At 50.0% G+C, this 22,489-nt stretch overlaps 8 protein-coding genes across 10 annotated transcripts; 3 read left to right on the plus strand and 5 right to left on the minus strand.

Annotated features, from left to right (window-relative positions):
- Positions 1-1,879: 1,879 nt before the first annotated feature.
- FVEG_07973 (hypothetical protein) lies at positions 1,880-7,180 on the minus strand. The gene has a single exon (XM_018896717.1). It carries the CDS (start codon positions 6,757-6,759, stop codon positions 2,182-2,184), a length of 4,578 nt encoding a protein of 1,525 aa, XP_018754233.1. The 5' UTR covers positions 6,760-7,180; the 3' UTR covers positions 1,880-2,181.
- A 267-nt stretch (positions 7,181-7,447) lies between these two features.
- On the plus strand, positions 7,448-8,875 carry FVEG_07974 (hypothetical protein; the record flags this gene model as incomplete). The annotated part of the gene is made up of 1 exon (XM_018896718.1): positions 7,448-8,875. The coding sequence occupies one exon, from the start codon at positions 7,448-7,450 to the stop codon at positions 8,873-8,875; it is 1,428 nt and encodes a 475-aa protein (XP_018754234.1).
- Positions 8,876-9,434: 559 nt separating this feature from the next.
- FVEG_07975 (hypothetical protein) lies at positions 9,435-11,509 on the plus strand (the record flags this gene model as incomplete). Its single annotated transcript, XM_018896719.1, has 4 exons — positions 9,435-9,618; positions 9,720-10,368; positions 10,423-10,782; positions 10,840-11,509. The coding sequence occupies 4 exons, from the start codon at positions 9,435-9,437 to the stop codon at positions 11,507-11,509; spliced, it is 1,863 nt and encodes a 620-aa protein (XP_018754235.1).
- FVEG_07976 (50S ribosomal protein L4e) lies at positions 11,373-13,357 on the minus strand. Of its 2 annotated transcripts, XM_018896720.1 has the most exons (4): positions 13,252-13,357; positions 12,956-13,181; positions 12,647-12,797; positions 11,373-12,590 (listed from the first exon to the last, which is right to left on the minus strand). In XM_018896720.1, exons 2-4 carry the CDS (start codon positions 13,158-13,160, stop codon positions 11,888-11,890), a joined length of 1,059 nt encoding a protein of 352 aa, XP_018754236.1. In that variant the 5' UTR covers positions 13,161-13,181; positions 13,252-13,357; the 3' UTR covers positions 11,373-11,887. The 2 variants fall into 2 exon arrangements, with proteins under 2 accessions (XP_018754236.1, XP_018754237.1); XM_018896721.1 differs by having other exon boundaries at positions 11,721-12,590; positions 12,647-13,181; positions 13,252-13,313.
- A 99-nt stretch (positions 13,358-13,456) lies between these two features.
- On the minus strand, positions 13,457-17,226 carry FVEG_07977 (hypothetical protein). Of its 2 annotated transcripts, XM_018896723.1 has the most exons (2): positions 16,597-17,226; positions 13,457-16,545 (listed from the first exon to the last, which is right to left on the minus strand). In XM_018896723.1, exons 1-2 carry the CDS (start codon positions 16,671-16,673, stop codon positions 13,653-13,655), a joined length of 2,970 nt encoding a protein of 989 aa, XP_018754239.1. In that variant the 5' UTR covers positions 16,674-17,226; the 3' UTR covers positions 13,457-13,652. The 2 variants fall into 2 exon arrangements, with proteins under 2 accessions (XP_018754239.1, XP_018754238.1); XM_018896722.1 differs by having other exon boundaries at positions 13,470-17,121.
- A 468-nt stretch (positions 17,227-17,694) lies between these two features.
- Positions 17,695-18,880, minus strand: FVEG_07978 (hypothetical protein). Its single transcript, XM_018896724.1, has one exon. It carries the CDS (start codon positions 18,556-18,558, stop codon positions 18,088-18,090), a length of 471 nt encoding a protein of 156 aa, XP_018754240.1. The 5' UTR covers positions 18,559-18,880; the 3' UTR covers positions 17,695-18,087.
- Positions 18,881-19,386: 506 nt separating this feature from the next.
- On the plus strand, positions 19,387-22,378 carry FVEG_07979 (elongation factor Tu, mitochondrial). The gene is made up of 3 exons (XM_018896725.1): positions 19,387-19,825; positions 19,901-21,764; positions 21,858-22,378. The coding sequence occupies exons 1-2, from the start codon at positions 19,622-19,624 to the stop codon at positions 21,032-21,034; spliced, it is 1,338 nt and encodes a 445-aa protein (XP_018754241.1). The 5' UTR covers positions 19,387-19,621; the 3' UTR covers positions 21,035-21,764; positions 21,858-22,378.
- FVEG_07980 (40S ribosomal protein S29) lies at positions 21,066-22,192 on the minus strand. The gene is made up of 3 exons (XM_018896726.1): positions 22,038-22,192; positions 21,848-21,947; positions 21,066-21,748 (listed from the first exon to the last, which is right to left on the minus strand). Exons 1-3 carry the CDS (start codon positions 22,097-22,099, stop codon positions 21,740-21,742), a joined length of 171 nt encoding a protein of 56 aa, XP_018754242.1. The 5' UTR covers positions 22,100-22,192; the 3' UTR covers positions 21,066-21,739.
- Positions 22,379-22,489: the final 111 nt, after the last annotated feature.

A 22,489-nucleotide genomic window follows, 5' to 3' on the forward strand; every position in this document is an offset into this window, starting at 1 on the left:
CGCTACTACAACTCGTGACTTTCTTTCCCAACTCAATTTGAGTCATTCAGCTCACATAAAATGAGACGATTGATAGAAAATTAGCCTTGAATCGTCCAGGCGGCCCGCCTATTGGGTGCCATGCCGTCACCCCGCATTCGTCTATCCTCTCCGGGATCTTGTTGACTTGTCTAGATCGGGGCTTTGTCAAGATGTCAACGAAATTTATGTTACTGAACTGAAACTCAATAACTCCCCAGCACAACAAGCATCCATGCATATGATGACACATGTAATCACAAGTCCAAGCCACGGCATCTGATGTCTGTGTTCTCGGACAAGCTTCGGCCTCTGCAGGATCGTGTCCTTACGTCCATCCAGATATTGTTAGTATTACCCTGGAGTATTTCGACACTAGCAAGCATTCACCTTTGATGTTCACGGGCAACCCTCCGCAACGCCGAATTACCTACTATGCTTTCCTAGCATACATGTTTCGCGGGATATGTGTCGGTATCGCGGTATCTAGACCGTTGTGGCATATCAAATCAGCTCCTCGATGGCCCAAGATCGACAAACTAAATCCCCATGCAGCAAGTAATGGCTAGTCTTGCCGAAATAAACATATCCAATAGAGTGCCAATATATTATGGTGGCTTCGAGTATTTTCGACGTCAACAAGCTCAACAATAGCTGGAAATCAGCCACCGGTATCAGAGATATCAACCACATCACATAAGCGAGTGCCTGGCCCTGGGTTACTTCGGCTTGGGAATCCGACATCTTTCTGTTGGGAACCACAGCCCTTGTTGATATGCCTGGTGTTTGAAGAGCAGCAATGTATTAGCTTCATATTCTCCCAAATCCTAGATTGGCTTGCCTCGGTCAGGCTGAGAACTGCCCTTGTCTTAATTAGCTGGCCAGCGTAGGAGGTCATCTAAGCAAGCAAAAGAAAATTCCCGTCCCCGCATCAGGACTAACACCATCTCAGTAGGTTGGACTGCAAGAATAAACCGATAGTTCATGTGATGTTTAAGCCTTGCTCCAACTTCGTTCAAGTAGATCACTAGATTTTTGCCGAAGAAACATCAGGGTTGTTGAACGGCAAGACACCAGCCAGACTTGGATAGCTCGTCCACTGCACACCCCGAGCTTCTTTCGACATCAACCAATATGTTGACATTCATCATGTTCCGTTTCCCCGAACCTCCTCACACTCCCCGAGCTCCCTTTAGAACGAAGAGCTACCCCGCCACACATGCCTTTAACTCCAGGAACCAAGACATGGGCAACTATTGCTCTAATGAGTAAAAACAAACGTCACTTGCAACCACATTCTTCAAACCGGCTTCGCTTAACATAAACGAATACACCCCTCTCCGGATAGAGGATCTAGCAAGTTCAATTTAAACCCCAGAGAATGTCTGAGGCCTGTTCTCTTCATAAGTTAGCTCGTGACGACCCCGTGCCCACTCACGGACAGGTACCGAGGGTGCGGCTCCGTGCTAAATATGTCTACTCCATAGAACTCCCTGACCTTGCCTTACCTTGAGAATCCAGTGCTACCATTGACGCAACATAACCGTCTGACATCTGGGGAAGTCCCGCTGCCGTTCGTCCTAGCTCCCATCTAGCTGTCTGGTGTGAAGCCTCCGTTCCCCCAGATTATCCTACTCCACCAAACCTTGTCACTGACGCTACCTTATGACTCCTCATTGATTTACCTACTTGTAATTACACGAATATTCATTCATTGTCACAAGCCATCAGTGCCTGGAGAACTTGCAAAAGAGTCACATTATCCCGATATCGGGCCATCAGCTCTGCTCGTACTTTAAACTTAAGCTTGCTCGCAGCTTACACGTGGTCAACATATCCTCGGCATAAGTAGATTTGACACGCTTTGTTTTGTTTGCCTGTGACTGCATTGGATATTGATACACGGAAAAAAATCAAAAAAATCGAGTTAAACAAATAATTACAATATCAGCCATCAGGCTTAATTAGCTATAGAATGCTGTGATCCTTTTAGCAACCTCCTTATATCAAAATATTGCTTGTTGATGTCGTTTGCTCCCAAAACACCGTCAGTCATAAATCTCCAAAATACATAAACGAAAGCAATGCATTTAAGCCCTTTTTCTATATGCCGTAGGCTGCCACGTTCTCCAATCCGCAATATTTCATCTTATGCCCGTCCACTCATTTGGTGTTCTCTTTACCTGCCTCGGTCACCTTCCGGGACGCCGTCTCGATCTTGCCCATAGCGTTGTCATCCTGGAGGCTCCACCAATGCCGCAGACCCTTGGCGTATTCGATCTCCTCTGGGGTAATTTCTATAGGTGGACCCTTGACCTGTGTAAGAATCTCTCGTTCGTTGTATTTCGAGACTGCCCAGGACGAGCCATCTTCGGAACGGACGCCGAAGCCACGGCCCTTCATTGACACTACCTTGACCCGGCGGAGGAGGATAACATCTCCACTCTCGACATCCGGTAGGGATGTTAGATGGGGCCGGAAGATATGGGCCACTCGGACCTGTGTCGGCGCAGTCGACGGATCGATCAGGGACAAAGTCAACATGAAATCCCGAGGGCCGTGCTTCGGTCGGTGTGGAGGAGGCGGTGACTGTGTTACGACAGCAAGAATATCCGTCATCTTGTCGATTGAGTTTCTGCTGAGCATCTTAAGCGGCAGAAAGTCGGGCAAATTCGTTCGTAGGCTTTTGACCAGCTGCATTTTCAGAGTTTTGACATCCTCTTCTTCAGGCACCGTCGCTGTAGAGCCAGCAATGGAAGGTGATTCAAGCGGAGCGAACGACATGTTCGGGGACTCATCCTGCCTGTGGAAACTTCGCGACACCGAGCGAGTTTCCCGCCTAGGGGTCTCTTGCTTTGGATCTGGCGTCTTTTGACTTCTAGTCTGGCGAGTCGATGGACTTGAACCTTTAGCAAGTAATATGCTAGGGTCACCGTGGTCATTTCTCGAACGCAGCACTCGCTGGGATCCTGGTGAATTGTTGTCCACGCTGTGAATACTCTCATCGTCGGTTGCTTTTCTCTTCCCCTTGCTTTTTGTATCTGCCTGCACCGAGCCACCTGCCAATTGGATGCTGGGATCATCGTGGTGCATTTTACTTCGTGTCTTGCTGCTTGATGTAGCTGGACTGCTGGGCTTGCTTCCACGGTCCGCAGTCTTCAAGGTGGGTGTGGCTGTGATAAATGCCAGACTAGGATCGTCGTGGTCATTACCACCTGATGATTTAGTTGGCCTGTGTCGCCGCGGCCGCAAAGACTTGGCGAGAATGACCTCAGATGCTGCCTCGGTGTCTTGAAAAGATCCTATAAGTGACCTATCAACCGGTTCGGTGGGGTCAGGCGATCTGGTTTGCGACAGTACTGTTGACAAAGCAGGATCCGTAGGCAGGTGTGTTTCGGATCGCATAGGAGACTGTTGTAGTATCTCAGCCATGATCTGACTCTCCGGTCCTTCATCCTCCTCCTCCGTTATCTGTTGGGTATGAGTGACGACACTGACTGTGTCGACTATATCGACCTCGATCAATTGTTGTGTGCCGCCAGGAGTGGGAAGATGTTCGATAGAACTGTTACGTGAGAATTTGTTGCTGCCTTCCGGCGGGGTCTGGACTTCTGGGTTTTGCGTTGGCGGAGGGGAAATTTGGCCATCCTTTTCAGGCTGTGCCTCGTCGCCTGCCTTCTCAATTTCATCCTTGTCGGCTTGGTACAAGGCATTAACCGTGTGAGAAGCTGGGTTAGTTGCCATCTCTGACAAGGGGTCCGATATGTTTTCATGCGTTTCAGAGTGCTCAATATCTTGGGATGTCTGAGATTCGATATTTTCTTGAATCTCGGAAGCCACAGATTGGGTCTCGCCAGACAACGGCACCGTTTTGCGGAAATTCGACGATCTTGCATCATCGTATAGGGTCTCTTGTGGCTGTTGGGATGGTTCTTGGGGGCGTGTTAATGCTTCGTAACAAATTTCCGTGGTCGCGGTGTCTCCTTGTTCGCTAGTATCAACGTTGGCCTCAGGAATTTCTGCCGTTGGAGTAGGTCTGCGAGGTAATTTATCAATGTCCATGGCCTCGGCTGTCACTTCAGGCTCAACTGCGGTCTCGCCTAGCGGTTCCGTCTCAGCAGACGGAACAGAAGCAATGTCGTTTGTCTCGCGCCCTTTTGCTTCTCCTTGCAATGGAGGAGCATTCCCCATGTCGATATCACAGGCTTCCGTTTCCATTGAATTTGATTCCTTTCCAGCTTCGTAACCACGGGGCTGCAATTCTTCTGCGATGGGAGACTCCCGCCGGGCAGTTGAAGGAACAGGCGACTTTGCGTTGTCTATAATCTCACTGTCCTCTTGAAGCTCGTTTGCGCAAATCGTGGCCTCGGTAACTTCAGCTTCATTTTTGGTCGAGCCTGCAATATGGGATGTAGGGACCTGGCCCTCATTCATTGAACCCATCTGGCCGTTGTCAACCCTTTGTGTCTCTATTTCCTGCTCCCCCTCTTTTCTTGATGAAGACAGCGGTTCTTCGTCCGTATTGAGCCGCGGTAGACGCTGGCTTTCCCCTTCAGCCATAATCTCATCTGTTTCGGAGACTTCAGAATCCCCCTCTATCTTGGGCATTGGTGATGTTTCCGCCTCTTCAATGCCAAATCCCGAGTAGTCGTCTGTATTTTTGGCCTCTGCATCCATTGTTGTCTCTGGTTTTGGTTCCAGTCGTGGTTCTGGTGCCGGCGCTTCCTCATCTTCGGAATCTGAAAGCAGGTCGATGACAATGGGCTCCCTAGATACAAGAGTAGCAGAAGGGCGGTTGTCTACTTCCTCTTCTGCGCCATCTTCATCATAGTAATCATATTCATCCGAGTCATATTCGCCTTCCGCGTCACCTTCAGACCCTTCGTACTCTTCCGCTTCAATGTCAGATCGTTGCTCGTACGTGTCAGGGTATTCGTCGTCAAGATATTCCTCTTGATTTACGACATCTTCGTCGCCATCCGCGCCATCTTCGTCGGGGTTCATGATCTGCGTGTCAGGGTCATTGGTATCTAGATCGGGTTCCTCTTCAGATGTCTCTATGTCGTCATCGTCATCGTGCGTGTGGGAGTACTTCCTTAAGTCGTAATCATCGCCAGGCTCATCACCACCATCGCGATAATACTCTGCTTCACTGGCCGGCTCCTCGAGTGTGGGTTCTGGAGATGCGTTTGCGGTTGTGTTCATATCCGTGTTCTCTCGTGAGAGAGATAACTGGTGGTCTCTGCCAGACTCCGGCGACCCTTGTTCTCTTACTGGCGAAGAGCTCGAGATTTCAACTGGATTCTCAGCGTCGCTACTAGCAACTACAGAGCGGGGTCCAGGGGATGATTCTACAGCCCAAGTAGTCTGAGGCGGTTGCGAAGTCGCAGCGAATGTAGAGTGAAACGCTGATTCAGGACCAGCGAGACCCGCAAGAGCTTCTACAGCATTCCGAGGGAGATTTTCGGTCTCCAGGAACTCAGCTGGATACTCTACAAAACTGGGCGAATTTGTTACAATATCCCGAGAACTTTCTCCCGAAAGATAGCCCGAGGCCTGAGGAAAGAGTACAGTCTGTGGAGTGAAGCTGAAAGGCATATCCGTGTTCATGTTATTTGGGGTATGATCCAGTAAATATTCGTCTGTCCTCTGTGGCATCCCCTGTGGTGTTGTCGAGTCTTCTGCGAGTGGCAAAGATTGGTTCATGAGAGAGTCGTCCCTTTCGAACGGTCTCGTTCGGGAAAATGGTGTCGGGGTCGTCTGTGTCAACCCAAACACTGGTCTTGATTCAGCCGAAACCTGCACACTGGACATTGGAGTAAAGTCAACATATACTGTTTGACTACCTTGATCTACCATCGCTGGCCGCGCTGGTGTGTTCGTGGTAGTATCTTCTGTCTCACCATTGCGCGGCGAGACACTACTCATATAGGTCTCCTCTTTATCTTCCTCTTCATGATCATTCTCAGGCTCAGGACTAGGGGATCGGCTAGTGTAACGCCAAGAGTTGGCAGGTAGACTGAACCGTGTGCGCATTTTCGACTTGATCCTGCCAACTTCGTCATCTAGCATGTCTATGTCGCCTTCGAATAATGCCCCGTAAGAGACACGCGCTCGTTTGAGGAAAGCAGGCGAAGCGAATTCAAGAGGATCCAAGGTCGATGAAGCAGTTCGTTTCAGAGGCAAGGTGGCTTCTGGAGATAAAGGCGTAGGCGTAGCAGATCGCTCGGGCACGGGTGTGAGGGTGTCGACTTGGTCAGTATTATCAATTTGGCCGTTAGTGGTAGTAACTCCCGTCTCCACGTCTGGGGTGTCGATGTTGAGCAATGTGTCTCTTTCTTCTCCGGGTCGATGGATTCCAAGTACCAAGCGATTCGAGAATTCGAGCTGCCATGCAAGTGTGCTTCCTGCGACTTGAGTCTGCGTCTCGTTCTTCTCCCATTTAGCACCCTGCAGGCTCACACGAACCTCATCCCCAGCTCCTAGCGATGAATCTGCGATCGCCCTAGCGGCTGCACCATGGAAACGGATCCGCACCTGGCCATTCTCGCGTCGTAGCCGAAAGTCTCGCTCAGCTAAAAGAAATGCGATCGACTTGTTGAGGATACTAAATGGCCATGTGATAGTTACGGTGCCAATTATGACTCGCGTATCTTGGCTTAGGATATCCGGACTGAGTTGGGCGATTGATATAGGCTCGCCCTGGTCGAGTAGTGATGTTGTGGGTTGCGAGCTGTTCATCGTGGTTTGGTCGCAATGTCAGTCGCGTCGGCGGGACCTGAAAAGCCAGAGGGACCGTGTTGCTGTATTAAATCATGTGCGACAGTTTTTGTTGTTATTTCTATGATTTTATGATTGTCGCATCTCGTATGTCGTTCCCGTTGGTCAAGGTGCTATTAACCGCGTTCGAAGCGCTGATTTGCTCGTGGAGTGAATTGTTGTTGGAACAGTGAAATCGATATGCAAGCTTCCGAGCAAGGAGGAAGCTGTGGTGGGGACAGATCCGAAAGCAGAAGGCGGTGAAGGGATTGTGGTCTAGCCTACCTTATCAGTCTATCACTGAGTTGCTGTTGAAAATCGCCGGGGCGGCTCTTATGCGGCTCTGGGGCCGACAACAGGCCAGTACTTCCAATGGGAAGCAACACCTTAGGCACCGAACTACTGTGACTTAACAGAAGCAGTAAAAAGAGTCGGGACAAAGTCGAAATGGCTCTTAACCCCCCACTCAGGTTTAGGCGTATCTTGATGGCAAGGGAAAGCGGATGACTCTTCCCAGGCTTGTCCATAGAAGAAATTGATTACCTACCTAGGCAACTTGTTGGTTTGCTGATTTATCTTTCCTGCTTCACAACTTAACACCAGTGAAGAATCGGTTCATGCTTAGGACGGGAGGCTTTCTTATTAGTTGCTTCATCTCTTACAGCACAATATGGGCTCTCTGACTCAGCCGACGCCTTTCGACGTCCACAAAATCGCAATCATCGGGGCCGGTCCTACTGGACTTGCAGCAGCGAAATATCTCATTGCAAAGGGTTTTGAAGACATTACCATCTTCGAGCAGCAGGACCACGTTGGCGGCATTTGGCGATACTATGGGTTAGCCCCAGGAACTTGTCCTGTGCCTCAACAAGATCCTCATTGCCCTCCTGAAAACCCCATAAGATGGAATTCGACGTCAGCTCCGATTTTCACTTCGCCGATGTACGAGAACCTACACGCCAATATCCCAAAAGACGTCATGAGTTTTTCCGACCAAGCCTTTCCCAAGGACTCCAAGCTCTTCCCCGAGAGGCCTATGATCGAGGACTATCTGGTCAAGTATGCAGAGGATGTCGAACCCCTAATTCGCTTTTGCCGACGCGTCGAGCGGGTGAATCTGAAAGTGCGAGATGGTCGGGACAGATGGGAGGTTGAAACACAATCAACTATCAATAGTGGCGACATAACCACGGATACCTTTGATGCCTTGGTCGTTGCGAACGGCCACTACTCTATACCCTATCTGCCCAATATGAAGAACTTGAAAGAGTTTAACGAGGCCTACCCCGGAGTGATTACGCACTCCAAACAGTATCGCACTCCCTATCCGTTTAGAGACAGCAAGGTAGTTGTGATTGGTAATGGCCCGTCTGGGCTCGACATTGCTTTGCAGATCAATCAGGAGTGTAGAAAGCCTGCTATCTTGTCTGTCCGACATCCTACACCCCCAGATCGACTAGCTCACTCTGGGTGTACGGAAACAGCAGAGGTTGAGGAGTTCTTGGTTGAGGAGAAGGGAGTCCGTTTCAAGGATGGCCGAGTTGAGACGGATGTTGACGCCATCATCTTCTGCACCGGCTTCCTCTTTAGCTTCTCATTTCTCGGGGATCTAGGCCACCAGCTCATCACCACAGGCCGAGGCGTGCATGGATTGTACCAGCATGTTTTCAATATCCAGCATCCAACCCTCGTTTTCCCAGGTCTCAACATGAAAGCAGCCCCTTGGCCATTGAGCGAGAGCCAAGCAGCTCTGTTTTCAGCTGTGTGGTCCAACGACATTGAGCTCCCTTCTCGGGAAGCAATGGAAGCTTGGAGCCAGGCGTTGGAAAAGCAGGAAGATGACGCTTTACATGTGTTTGGTCCCAACGGAGATGGTCACTACATCAACAAATTGCACGACTGGGTTATGAAGGCCAAGCGACCAGGAAAAGAGCCGCCTTACTGGAATGACGAACTTATGTGGCAGCGCAGCATGTTCCTCAAAGCCAAGGCCAAATTCGAACAACGGGGCTGCAAGGCTCAGACTTTTGAAGAGATTGGATTTCACTTTGAGCCTGGAGCTCAACCTGATGTGGAGAAGGGGGGAGAAGAGCTCTGATTAAGACTGAAAGACGAGGTATTACGGAAATTCGCAATACAGTTTCGCCATTTGTCTAGGACTTTGCGATTCAATATCGCCTTGACCCCAGACGATGTGATAGGATGCTTAGGACAGGGGCTTGAGACTGTCAAGCAAACCGTTGGTGGTGGTTCCCACTCACTCCATGTCCGATTCGGCAAACTATGGGGTCTTTTGGGATGGTGCGAGTGCAATGATGTTGTGATGGTGGGTTAGAATGGCGGGAGTCGGGGTTGGATTTGTAATGCAGCTCGAAGGACCATGGATCCAACGTTTGGGGGCAATTCGGCCATCGGGAATGCGATTGAACAGGTCCGGTCCAACCCAGACAGGGCAATAGTTGGATTGCCTTATCATTAGAACATCCGGTTAGAGAGATACGCGAAGAAACTTCAAGGGTACTTGAAGAGGGGAAAAGAACATCCATTTTATCTGCTTGTGTTCTTTCATTCTTACATATTGATTGCCTTTACGTCCTCCAAGATCTTGCCTGAAAACATACCAATTTCTGAAAAGTCAACTGTTCTTGATATTGGCAATGGCACCATCCGCAACTGATGCTACGGCCCCGGCTTCGCCAGCTGCGACGGCTCTCCAAGCTCTACCTCCACCCAAAGACCTGTCGCACCTGTTCTCGAGAGTGACTAGAAATCGCAAGCCGAGCAATATCAAGGCCTTTTACAAATTCATGCAGATTCCGGGTATCAGCAATTTTGCTGGAGGTGGGTAGGATTCGGTCGGTGATCGACAATCCCGGCACCGAGGCACCGAAACTTTGGTTGTTAGTCTCCGTCTTACACGTCCGTACTAACACGGCCGGTAGGAATGCCCAATGTCAAATATTTCCCCTTCGATACCTTGGAAGCTCAGATATCCCACGCGGACCGTTGGGAGCCTTCACCGAATTACCCCGACAAGGCATCAATTGAGTCTCTGTCAGGTAGTGTTATTGGATACAGCAACAGTCCAGACAAAAACGCCCCGAGAAATCCAGACTATAACAAAACTTCGTCTAGGATCTCTATACCAAAGATTCTAAATGAACCAGACATCACTAAGAAGGTCGACCTTGCCACTGCCCTTCAGTATGGACAGGTGACTGGCTACCCGCCACTGCACTCTTTCATTAGACAATTCACGAACCAAGTGCTTCACCCAAACGTTCCATACCAAGGTGGCGCGGATGTCATCCTTAACAATGGCGGCACGGATGGGTTCTCAAAGGTCCTTCAGCTCCTAGTTGACCCCTGGTATGAGGGGTTACATCCCGTAGAAGAGCGGCCGGGCATGCTCTGTGAGACCTTTGTGTTTGGTAATATCCTTACTCAAGCTCGGCCTCTTGGAGTCAACGTTGTTCCAGTTGAGATTGACGAAGAAGGTATGATAGTCGAAGGATCTGGTGGTCTGCGAGAGGTGCTCGAGAACTGGAATACTCAAAACGGAAGACTACCACATTTCTTATACACGGTAACGTGAGTAATTTGGCTTAACTAAGAACCCGCGCGTATACTGACCGCTGAATACAGCATGGGAGATAACCCTACCAGTGGTGTTGTAGGCGTTAAGAGACGAAAGGAGATCTACGCGCTGGCAAGCAAGTACGACATCATCATTGTTGAAGATGATCCGTATTGGTATCTGCAGTTCCCTTCCGCTGCAATACACGAAGCTAAAGCCAGGGGCTATGCTATTCCCTCAGTGGCCGATTCACACAAGACAGTCAAGTCATCGGGCTACGACTTCATAGATTCGCTTGTTCCATCATATCTTAGCATTGATGTTGACGGCCGTGTCATTCGCCTCGATACCTTTTCCAAGACAGTTGCTCCTGGTTCCCGATTGGGCTATGTCACTGCACAACCTGCAATCATCGAACGTCTTACTAGGTATGCTACTCTGTATCTCAGTAATCAATATCGTAAAGGCTGATTTTTGATGAATAGGATCGCAGAGACCAGCACTGGCCAGCCCTCGGGTTTCGTCCAAGCACTCATTGCTCAAGCCATTCTAGGCCCTCACTCATCAGCTCTTGAGACATTCTCCTCTCTCCCGGAAGCAGAGAAGCACTCGTTTACTGGCTGGCAGCTTGATGGTTGGGTGCGATGGCTTGAGGGACTTCGTGGCGAGTATGAGCGTCGCATGACCCGAATGTGCTCTATCCTTGAGAAGAATGCATTTGCTCCGAGACAGTCAACGTCCCAAGACCCAGACTTGGACCGGGACGTCATCAGCAAGATACGCCTGTTCGATTTCGACTGGCCTCGTGGAGGGATGTTTATCTGGGTGCGTGTCCACTTCGAGAAGCATCCTCTCTACCAGTCCAGAGGAGGTGACATTGCCCCTGTCATTGATGGCACCGCACTGGCGAATGCATTCTTGATCCATAGTACACATGCACCTCATCTGGTGCTGGGCAGCCCTGGTAGTATGTTCAGTGCCACGCCGGAGATTCGGGAAAAGCGTGGCTGGCAGTATATACGACTGTGCTTTGCAGCAGAGAGCGACGAGAACATTGACGACGGCTCGAGCAGATTCGCGCGATCTGTGGGTGAATTCTTCAAGATTAACGATCCGGTACAGATTGAGAAGCTACTCGAAGAGTTGCTCAGCTAGAGTAAATGAATGAACAGAGTTACTACATGATGAGCATTGGACAAAATAGCCCGTGCTGCCAACATAAGAGATAGCCACAGTACAGGACAGCCTCGATGCCACATATATGTGTGGTATCAATCATGAAAATGAAAATGACTACTATTACGACAATCACGATGAAAGCAAACATAGCAAGCTAAGATCACAGTTACGGTAAATAAACATCAAGTTGTGGAACCAATGCCGAGTCAGGCTGTAATTCGTATCATATCTCTGATTCATTTTTAATAGAGCTCAACCGTCAAAGAAGCCGTTACGCCTCAATATCAAACCATGCAAGACCCGTCATCTAGTTCCGTCTTAACCCGCTGCACACCCAGCAAGTCGAGCATTATTTTAGTTCTGCTTCTTCTGAGCCTCCTGGGCAAACACGGAGGCATAAGGGTTCAGGCGAAGCATAACCTGCTTGTTCTTAAGAGGGTTCTTCTTCTGGACAGCAGATCGGCGGGTGACAGCATCGCCCTTGGGAGCGTTGAGAGAGCTCTGGATTTCAGAGCTGTTGATCAGACGAGTAAGATCGGCCTGAGAGACAACGTTGGAGGGGAGGAGGAAGTCACGTTTGTGGGCAGAGGCCTCAGTGGTGGAACCGTAGATCTCGTCAAGGGCCTTGAAGGCAGCAGAGGTCCAGACGATGAAGCGGCCGAGGTGACCACCAGGGGCGAGCTGGAGGAGGTTGAGAGCGGTGACGGGAGAGGTCTCGACACCAGTGATGTTGCGGAAAGCAGTGACGAGCTCCTTGCCATCGGTCTCAGGGTCGTAGATGACAAGAGGGCCACGTCGCTGGCGGTGGCGTCGGCCACGGAGCTTGCCCTTACCAGCACGGAGCTTCTTGGAGCCCTTGACCTTCTCGATATCGGGACCAGCACCAACAGCCTTCAGGAGACCGAAAGCAGCAGCGGTCTTGGCAATGGCAGCACCCTCGAAGACGGCGGAGTCGACAACCAGAGGAACCTCGGGGACGGAGTTGACCTGGTGGCCACGGGCCTGGAGCAGGGGAACGGCAGCGGAGGCAGCGAGAGCAGAGACGACGGCGTATCGCCTGGTTTTGTACGTTAGCCTTGAAATTACGAGCCTCGCGGTCGAAAAAGGACTTACTTCTGGCCCTGGTTGACCTTGATGTGCCACTTGCGCCAGATCTTGGTAGGGGCGAACATGCGACCGGAACGACACATGTTACCGAAGGCAGCCTGACCAGCACGGTGAGTACCACCACCAGAGACACGGGGAATACGGGCGACAGCACGACCTGTTTGCAATGTGGTTAGCCTGTTGTTCTGTTCATCGCCGTGCAATCCCATAGCATTTTTCATCTCTCCCTCGTCCAATTCCGTGATTTCTCCCCGCCCACAGAAAATTTCCCCTCTAAAACCATAAATCTGGGTAAAGAAAACATCGTATACTAACCAGTTCCCCAAGACTCGGCAGAGGTCTGGTGACCGGCCTTCTCGCTCACAGCATAAGGCTGTCGCTTGTTCTTAGCGATACCGGTGTGAACCTGCTGGACAATGTCCGGTCGGATCGGGCTGGTGAAGACGGCGGGAATGGTGTGGGTAGCTCCAGTGGGAGCACCATCTTTGCCGATGATAGAGACGGTAGGTCGCGAAGCCATTGCGAAGGTTTAGACTTGGACCTGTTGATGATGCTTGAGTTAGTATGGAAAAGGTCCAGATCAATTGCAACAGCTGGCGTTGAGCTCTTACCTCGGGTCGTGCGGCGTCGAAATTGGTGATGGAGTGGGAGGTTGCGAGCTCACGAAATTTCAGTAGGTTAGGATATTTTTGCGGTTTGGTGGGCGAGACCCTAAGTCTGCTCCACTTTTACGTAGCGAGTTTGCATCCCGCTAAATGACAGTGCGAGTAGCACTACTCGCACCCATCCGGGGGGATCACTGTGGCTTACAATGAAAGCACTATCGCTTGTTGGATTAGTAGGTACTGAGGTAGAGACAACATAGACAATGTTTATATAATGTTCGTGTCATTCTCATAAAGGCTCACTTGAGTCACTCCGTGTTAGCATAAGTACATGCCATGATTATGTCCTTCTAAATACTCCAAGATGCAGATATCCTACTGTATTGTGTCCCTCCCGTCATATCTCATCATTCCCACCTCTTCCATTCTTGAATATACTTATCTACCTGTTCCTCAACCCAATCCTCGTCTTCATGTTTGGATCTATCCAGCTTGGCCAGTTTTTCGTGAATCATGGCTTCGACGTCCATCCTCTCAAGTACCTTAGCTTCTAAGTATTTGGGGTCATTCCACCGGCATGCCTTTCTGAAAATCTCTCTCATTCGATTAGAGTAGAGCTGGCAGGTTGCGAGTGGCAGCTTTTGTGGCTTCATATAAAAGTTGCGAGCGATGACATTGTCGTCTTTTATCAATGGCCTGACAACCTCATCGAAGCATTCACCACAGACAGAAAACTGTCGAAGGTATTGCATAGTATGCCAGTATCCGTTGGTGATTGGCTTGTCCTCTTGACACTCGCTCACTGCGGCCATCTTCTCAACTTCTTGTGCAAGAGTGCCAAGGTCTGGCTCTTCCTGTTCCAGTCGAGCTTGATCTGAAGTAGTTTCCATGGCGTCAAAATACATGACGAAACGCTTTCTTTTTGGCTTAAAACGCATAGCGCAAAGCCCTCTGGTAGGTTCTGAGCGGGAGTCTAGAGGAATGAAAATTCCAGTCAGATTAGGGAACAGTGCCTGGATAATTTGAGCGCATTGGGGACATATGGTAAAATCATATACAGGCTGTCGAGTGTGTGGGCTCCAGAGCGTCAGCCAATTACGGGTGGTGACTCTATCACCAGGGCACGGCAGGCTGTAAGTGGTGGATATGGCTTTGGCAACCTCATAACAGAGTCGTAGATCCGGCAATTCGTTCTTCAAGGTAAGGAGCCAAGCAATGCGATACCATGGTCCAACGCCAAAATCGCATGCAATCGCCTGAGCCGTGGGGCGAAGCATCGGTTGGAATGGCTTTCGGTATTCGGTTTTGGCGAAGACGGAGCCATAACAATCAGGACAAATGTTGAACTCTGTACGAGGCAGTGTAAGCCAATCCACCAAACCTGCAACAGGGTGCTTGCGGCGGCATTCGGGGAACGTGGTTACACCTGTTGCTTCTTGATGCTCCGAATGACGCCTAACAGACCCCACCGGTTTCTCAAGGCGAACGCCATCTCGATTGGGGTCAAATGTTGGAGGTTGCCATGATTGCGAAGAAGCCGGAGAGCGAGTGGCAGATGAAATAGCTGATGCTGGCCTGGCTTCAAGTGGTATTTCGGGCCCGATGGCAATAGGTGTTGGCATCTCGGGCATTGATATAATTGGGTCTGGTTCGTATTGGGATCGTGGCCTACCAATTCTTTCAGACTTGCCGCGAGTATCGAAGGGGTCAATCAAAGTGTCCTCATCCACGGGATATGGAAGCTCATTTTTAGGCCTCTCCGGAAGAACATGCTTATCTCGGGCAACTGGAAACGTTGACGCAGGTCGTAAGTTTTGAGTAAAATCATCCGAGACTGCCGAACCCTTGGGTATAACGACTGGAATAGGCATCGTAGCTCCTCCTGGTCTCAATCGAGGACCACTTGGTGCATCAACCTTTTCCAGCTTTGGCTGAGATTCGCGTTCATCCTGCAAGACGACTGACTTCTTACGTCTTGGGTGCAATTCCCGAGGGCCCTTTGGATGATCGTCACCAGATCGATTGTCGTCGCCTCGATCATCACGACGGTCATCACGTCTTATTGTTGGTTCCCGTGTTGGCTCACGAGGAGGGTATGTCGATGATCTTCCATGATCTTCACGATCAGTCCTCCCATAGGAAGGGGATCTATCTTTCTTGGAACTTCTTGGTAAGTAATCACCTCGGTAAGAGGATTCAGTTCCAACTCTTTCTTTTGAAAGCGGACGGACATCTTGCTCATCACGATCCTTGGAAAGAGGGCGAGCTGATGCATCTCCAACCCGCTCTTTTGAGAGGGGGCGTGTCGGTTTCTCAGTCTCGACATTCGTACGCTTTGAGGTGGAAGCGGTTGAAGAAGTACGAGTGTGGCCATTATTATATCGTCGCTCATTAGGGGCGCTTGATACATGCCCTGGTCGAGTAGGAGACCTACGAGAAGCACTCTGAGACTGTCCATAGTACGCTTGATCCCGTCCACTGGCGCTATTTTTAATAACCTCTGGTGCGAGCTGGGGATCAAGAGGAATCTTTGGGGGTCGTGCAGGGGGTTGATCATGTCGTCCACTGGCAGGGGCTGAAGAACGAGTACGATATTTTTCGGGGAGTTGGTCGTCCCCAAAATCGGTTTCGAGTCGAGGTAGATCCTGCCGACTCCGTCTCTTTTCCAACGGTGGTCGACTACGCTCCCTGTTCGTTGTTGCATCAGCCTTGAGACTACTATCATATCTCCGGCTGGATCTTGTATCTGTGTATGCATCACCCGATGGCCGATCTTGTCGCTCGGTGCGCTCATTCCTCTGGGCTTTCTCGAACCGGTCAGTACGAGGAGTTTTTGTTTCGTTCCTCATTTCAGGTTCAGATCTTCGTTCACGTTCAGGTCTCCTGCTTGGCTCATTGCGTCGGTCCTCTTCTCTTCTTCTCTCAGTCTCACGTCTCCTGTCCGACCCAACCCTCGTTCCTGCTTCACCCCCCTCTGAGCCGTTTGATGATCCTGTCAGAATGACAAAGCGCCGCTCAGGGTTATATTCATGAACTTCCATTATCATAGGGTTCTGTTCAATATCCCCACGAGATGGAGGCTCTTCTTCCTGATACTTTGCGATGCACACGCCATGCTCTCGCTTGAGAGAAACTTCCTCATCTTCCACAGAAGGGGGCGGCGGCCTAACTCTTGGTACTCGTGCGGGCGCGGCGGACCGTGGTCGTGGTATTAAAGGGTAGTACGGTAGCTGATATGGGGGTTGCTGCGACGGTGGGGGTTGAGAGGAAGGACGATCATCTAACTTTGGCGATGATGGACTGTTTTTCTGTGTAAGTGGTAGTTCTCTTGTAAGATCTCGGTAACCATACGGCTTCGGACTCTTGGCTCGAGAAGTTGTGAAGTAACCCGCCTGGAGGAGGTTCTGTATGTCAAACGATTCGCCCATGATGCCAGCGTCTATATGTCTGATCGGCACGAAATCATGATACGCTATCGAGGGAACAGGACCAGCAAATGCGGCCACGGATCATAAAGCGAAGGACAGCCAAGTAAATCTGCTCAGATCGAGTCGTAGTTCGGGCAGATTGCTGGTGTTTGTTTTCTATTGTCGCACAGGCCTGCTGGAGACCGTAAGGTTAGGTTGTTATTGGTGCGGGCGCTCCAAAATAGTTCGCGGTCCAGGTCTATCACCCGTTGAGAAACGTTCTAAGTGAATGCTGAAGCCGAAGCTATAAGCTCAAGCCTGGTAGCCTAAACAAAAACTACAGAAAAAAGACACGATCTACTTCGTGGGTTATAGTTTTTGGTTTCAAGGCGGCGACGTCAGAAGGAACGAGAAGGTGTCGGAGATGCCTTGGGGCGCAGTTTGGGTCCAAATCGAAGGACGAAGCCAGATGACATAGCACTATCAGTTGAAGTACTTGGCAATTGGCTGTAGGGCCACGCAGATCTAAGTACCTCTTGGTGGGCAGCTGGGCATCTACCCTGCCACCCCTCTCCAACACCCCCGCTAGGTTGCCCCTCCTACGTTTCGATTTGCACGCCATTAAAGCCAAAGCCACCTTAAAAATCACCGATTTGCTCAAGGGTAGCGTATCACCACAAGTTGTTGGATCATGGATATCATGTTTCGGTAACCCGACACAGAACTTTATGCAGCATCGAACGGTTGTACATAGTAATACAGCAGGCGGATCTTCGCATGCCTCCAGATTAGGTGCTTCAAATAACCTCTAGTGGTAATCCCAAAACAATCACTTCTGCCCACTAACTCCCTGACACTGCAGGGATTGCCAGTAATACTTGTAAGTCCACATGTAAAAAACAATTTATCATTACATTCCTTGTGTCAGATTATCAAGTTTGTCCTAATGCTTTCTTACACGTGTACTTGCAGCGCTACAATGCTGAACTACCTTGACCCGTCAGTCGTGGGTTTACCTGTTCCCCGGTCAACGTGAACCACATTCGGTTGGAAGCTCTGGTTGCATTCTATGATTTATCGAATAAGCATGGGCATCCTAGGTCAACTTCATAATCTTCATGGTTCCCAAACAACGGCAACACTATACATATGTAATAATATTATGCTTCAGACTACTTCTTTTTTCCGCTTTCTTAGATTATCAGTATGGTCTGGTGGGATTCATTCTGATCAGAAGAATCAGCCTCACTGGGAAAACCAGCTTAACCCTGCGTTTTACAAGAACCCGAAGTGGAGGTGTCCAAGTTTTCAATCAAGTCAGTGGCCAGTCTAGGAGACGTGCTTGCAGCTCGTGATGTGACCCTCTTGTCACTTTCAATCAGCCAAATCAGATACTCCCCACCAATGCGCCCAAAGAAGCCAAGATGGTGAGACTCTAGTCCTCTAGAAGATCAGCAATGTCCTTGTCGTCCTCCTCTTCTTCCCTCCTTCGTTCCTCAGCTTCGAGAAGATCCTTCAGCATAGTCCGCTGCCTCACTCTAGCCTTCTGACCCCAATCGGCACCAGTGCCATCGCCCTCCTCGTCAATCTCAGGCTCATCCTCAACTAGTCCACGTAGCTCATTGGGAGAAATTTGTGCCTTGCGTTTTTCGCGGGCATCTTCATCCTCCATCCTTTGGACAGCCCCCTTAGTAACGAACTTGAGGAACAAGGGGCGCAGCAGCATGTAGCCACCGACAACGACGGTCAGACGGAGCCATGCTTTTGTGTCCATGCTGTCAAAGGCGTTTGAAATGTTGTTGGATGCATTTGCTCCATACTGCAGGAGCTGAGCAGTGAGTTTTCCGAAGGCATTGAGTTCAGGCTCCTCGCCCTGGTGTTGCTGTTGTTGAGCAACAGGATCCATTTTGAGTGCTTTCAGTTACTTTAGAAATGGAGTACGGCCTTGTGAATGAACCTGCTTAGGAGGTTGCTGTTGTCGCTGTTGAAGGTCCGAAGAGACGGTCGCGTTTAAACCAGGTGAGTTTAGTGATCGTATTCGTGAAGATGTCCAGGTGTTGTAGTTTAAAACGACGGAAACAATGGTTCCAGGATATTGTAAGGAGTAATGCTTGATTCAAGGAGGAGAGGGAATGATGTCAAAGCTTGTGAGTTGAGGTGCTGCGGTTGAGATTTTTATATGGCGCGCGACTTGGGAGGTTATTTTTGTTGGCCTTCTCCGATGGACCCGTCTCACTGGTCAAATTCTGGAACCCGCAAATAAGATGAGGGTACAGGATACTTCTACGGTATTATGCTACTGTTGAAGGCATATGATTGGCAGTGCTTCGCGAAATGCTTTGGTAGAAACGTCCTGATACCTTTAGATGTGCTACAGTACTTCAGATCCTACGGATTCCGAGAATTATTTAGAAATCCCCTGAGGACATGGAAACATAGTAAGCTAAGTACTATAGTCCCGAGTCGTTGATACATTGTATAATCTGGCAGCCAGAAAAGCACGATTGCCCATCCAAAATCGGTCAATTTACACTAATATAAAGAAGTGCAACTCATACGCTTTTAATATTATGAAGCTCTTCAGCTGTTCCGTGCAAAACACCATTCATACCTTGCATAAAGTAGGAAGTAGGTCATAAGTACAGGATCTTGATGGGACCTCATCTTCATTAGCTCCACGTGATCTACCTGTTTTATTTCCTTGTGGTCTGAGTGGGCGTAAAACTGGCGGGCTGGCTCCACCATATATCCATTTCTGAACAGACAGTCGCCTTTAGAGCGAGACAAGAGGCCTGGCTTGATAGCTCGAGAAATTTTCGAGGCCTCATTATAGCCGTTTCCCATCTCCATCTCCGCCTCCATCGTGCACCCTGACAGCACCATCGTGTGTTTCTCGCCTCTGTTCCCTTTTCTCTCAGCTTTATCTCGCCTTTAATTGTCATTTATACTATCTAGAGGGAGCCGCCACCATGTCGACCGCTTTCCGATCCCTTGCGCCTTTCCTGCGCACCGCCCGACAAGGTCTACGGGCTAACCCCATCAACCCTCTTCAGTCCGCCTTTAGCAAGCAGAACACCTCAGGTGTCCTCAACCTTTACCGCACATATGCTGTTTTTGAGCGATCAAAGCCTCATGTGAACATCGGTACAATTGGTCACGTCGATCACGGCAAGGTATGACTGTGTCTTCTATTCTATAACCCCTCGTCTCTCTTTCTCTCTCAAGACCCAACTAACTCTTTATCATAGACCACTCTTTCTGCTGCCATCACAAAGCGGCAGGCTGACAAGGGCCTCGCCAACTTCCTCGAGTATGGTGCCATTGACAAGGCTCCTGAGGAGCGAAAGCGTGGTATTACCATCTCGACCGCACACATCGAGTACGCCACCGAGAACCGCCACTACTCCCACGTCGATTGCCCTGGTCACGCCGATTACATCAAGAACATGATTACTGGTGCAGCCAACATGGACGGTGCTATCATCGTTGTTGCTGCTTCCGATGGACAGATGCCCCAGACCCGTGAACACTTGCTCCTTGCTCGTCAGGTTGGTGTCCAGCGAATTGTCGTCTTTGTCAACAAGGTCGATGCCATTGATGACCCCGAGATGCTTGAGCTCGTCGAGATGGAGATGCGCGAGCTTCTCAACACCTACGGCTTCGAAGGCGACGACACTCCCGTCATCATGGGCTCTGCTCTCATGTCTCTCCAGAACCAGCGCCCTGAGATTGGTACCGAGAAGATCGATGAGCTTCTTGCTGCCGTTGACGAGTGGATCCCCACCCCCGAGCGTGACCTCGATAAGCCCTTCCTTATGTCCGTTGAGGATGTCTTCTCCATTGCTGGCCGCGGCACCGTCGTGTCTGGCCGTGTGGAGCGTGGTGTTCTGAAGCGTGATCAGGAGATCGAGCTTGTCGGAAAGGGCCAGGAGGTTATCAAGACCAAGGTTACCGATATCGAGACCTTCAAGAAGTCTTGTGAACAGTCCCAGGCTGGTGACAACTCTGGTCTCCTCATCCGAGGTGTTCGCCGTGAGGATGTCCGCCGTGGTATGGTCGTCTGCGCTCCTGGCACCGTAAAGTCTCACACCCAGTTTCTCGCTTCCCTCTACGTCCTCTCAAAGGAGGAGGGTGGCCGACACACCGGTTTCCAGGAGCACTACCGACCCCAGCTCTACCTTCGAACTGCAGATGAGTCCATTGACCTGACTTTCCCCGAGGGTACTGAGGATGCTTCTAGTAAGATGGTCATGCCTGGTGACAACACCGAGATGGTTGTCACCATGGGTCACCCCAATGCTATCGAGGTTGGTCAGCGATTTAACATCCGTGAGGGTGGCCGAACTGTCGCTACTGGTCTCTGCACTCGCATCCTCAAATAAGCGGCGTTTTAGACAAGAAATGAAAAGGTTAACGGGGACGGTGTACGAATTATTACGCTTATGTACAATCATGCAATGTCTTTCTTTGAGTCCATTTCGGCTCCTGTATATTTATTTAGCTGGCCTAGGGGCTCAAAGATCTCCGCTCTGCTTCCTCCCACCTTTTGGTGATTTGAATTAGATAAAATCTAGGGGAGGCAGTAATAAGACTTATAAACGAAAAACATCCATTTCACCTTGAATCCTTGTCCGTTGCGGCAATATGATAATCATTGTGGCAGTGATGAATAATGATGGTTGGATCAACATTTGATGAGCACAACGGGGTCTTCAAGGATGCGGGAGGGCCAGCACTTGGAGTTTTTCTTTAGAATTGTCATTAATCACATTGACTCGATGCACTCCATAGCCACAGGCTAGTCGTGCGGAAAAGTGGGAGGATAAGACAGGACACAGAGACATGATCGAGGTCCGATGCAATGGTATTCGTCTATCCTCGGAGGATTTTCGTCAGACGCACGATCTTCCTGAGGGACCCAAGCAAGCCATAAAACTCCTGTTCCAAGCGGCCGCCTTCCGAGTGCTCTTTTTTTGTTACCGCGAGGCCTTTGACGTTCTGCTGGGGAGTCCCCCCATCCACACAATACTATGCTCTCCAGCAGTCCCCCCCATCCCTTAACCGAGAAAACCGGGTGTCATGATCGTTTATCGGTACTGCAGGCAATCCTGGGTCAGTTTCCTTGTTCCCACTACTTGACCGAACATCGTCCTGGGTGTTGCGGTCCATGTTGATTCCGCTCGATTAAAACTCACCTTGTTGAAGCCGATATCCTTGGCCTTCTCACGGAAACACTGACGGCACAGGTTGAGGTCGTACTTTCGGATGAGACCGGCCTTGTGCTTGCAGACGCGGCTACGAGATGTTAGCATCAATTATTTTCGGTCGATGATTTCGACGCCACCGGGCGCATGGAATTTCGGGTAAGGAGATATATATTCGTACCAGCTGCGAGAGCCCTTGCCGTAGTTTCGGGGGCGGGAGTTCCAGACGCTTTCGTGAGACATCTTTGCGGTGATGATTGAAGGCCGAAAGCTCGAAGGGTTGCGGGAGGATTTGAATTCGCGAGTTGGGTTACTGCTGGAAATTTTACTTGACTTGTGTGCACTAGGGCCCCAGTTCGGGTAGGAGCAGGGCACAGTGGGCTCCGGACTATCAATGACCCGGTATCTCAATGATGGACCCGCTCTCCTGGAGCTGTCCAACAGGGTTACCTGGCATCCACTGTAGAGCGAACGAACATAAACGTCTGTTTGCAGCCCATTGGCTTAAACTCGATTTCTGCATGAGCTTGAATATGCCATTCCTGATTTTCTGTGCATAATGGGATCGTAACCCTTTTACACAGCAAGATTGTCATGGAAGGATCGTGAGCTAAGGTACCTTACCTTATGATA

This window comes from Fusarium verticillioides, chromosome 3 (genome assembly GCF_000149555.1).
Source record: "Fusarium verticillioides 7600 chromosome 3, whole genome shotgun sequence".
NCBI lineage: Eukaryota > Fungi > Ascomycota > Sordariomycetes > Hypocreales > Nectriaceae > Fusarium > Fusarium verticillioides.

What these genes read in the sequence shown, in the direction of transcription:
- FVEG_07973 (XM_018896717.1), bottom strand. Translation starts at nt 6,759, where the DNA reads ATGAACAGCTCGCAACCCACAACATCACTACTCGACCAGGGCGAGCCT.
- FVEG_07976 (XM_018896720.1), bottom strand. Translation starts at nt 13,160, where the DNA reads ATGGCTTCGCGACCTACCGTCTCTATCATCGGCAAAGATGGTGCTCCC. An exon ending in TGCCGAGTCTTGGGGAACTG is followed by an intron (nt 12,798 to 12,955) that starts GTTAGTATACGA and finishes CATTGCAAACAG; the next exon opens with GTCGTGCTGTCGCCCGTATT. An exon ending in AAGGTCAACCAGGGCCAGAA is followed by an intron (nt 12,591 to 12,646) that starts GTAAGTCCTTTT and finishes GTACAAAACCAG; the next exon opens with GCGATACGCCGTCGTCTCTG.
- FVEG_07978 (XM_018896724.1), bottom strand. Translation starts at nt 18,558, where the DNA reads ATGGATCCTGTTGCTCAACAACAGCAACACCAGGGCGAGGAGCCTGAA.
- FVEG_07977 (XM_018896722.1), bottom strand. Translation starts at nt 16,673, where the DNA reads ATGGGCGAATCGTTTGACATACAGAACCTCCTCCAGGCGGGTTACTTC.
- FVEG_07980 (XM_018896726.1), bottom strand. Translation starts at nt 22,099, where the DNA reads ATGTCTCACGAAAGCGTCTGGAACTCCCGCCCCCGAAACTACGGCAAG. An exon ending in GGCAAGGGCTCTCGCAGCTG is followed by an intron (nt 21,948 to 22,037) that starts GTACGAATATAT and finishes AACATCTCGTAG; the next exon opens with CCGCGTCTGCAAGCACAAGG.
- FVEG_07979 (XM_018896725.1), top strand. Translation starts at nt 19,622, where the DNA reads ATGTCGACCGCTTTCCGATCCCTTGCGCCTTTCCTGCGCACCGCCCGA. An exon ending in GTCACGTCGATCACGGCAAG is followed by an intron (nt 19,826 to 19,900) that starts GTATGACTGTGT and finishes TCTTTATCATAG; the next exon opens with ACCACTCTTTCTGCTGCCAT.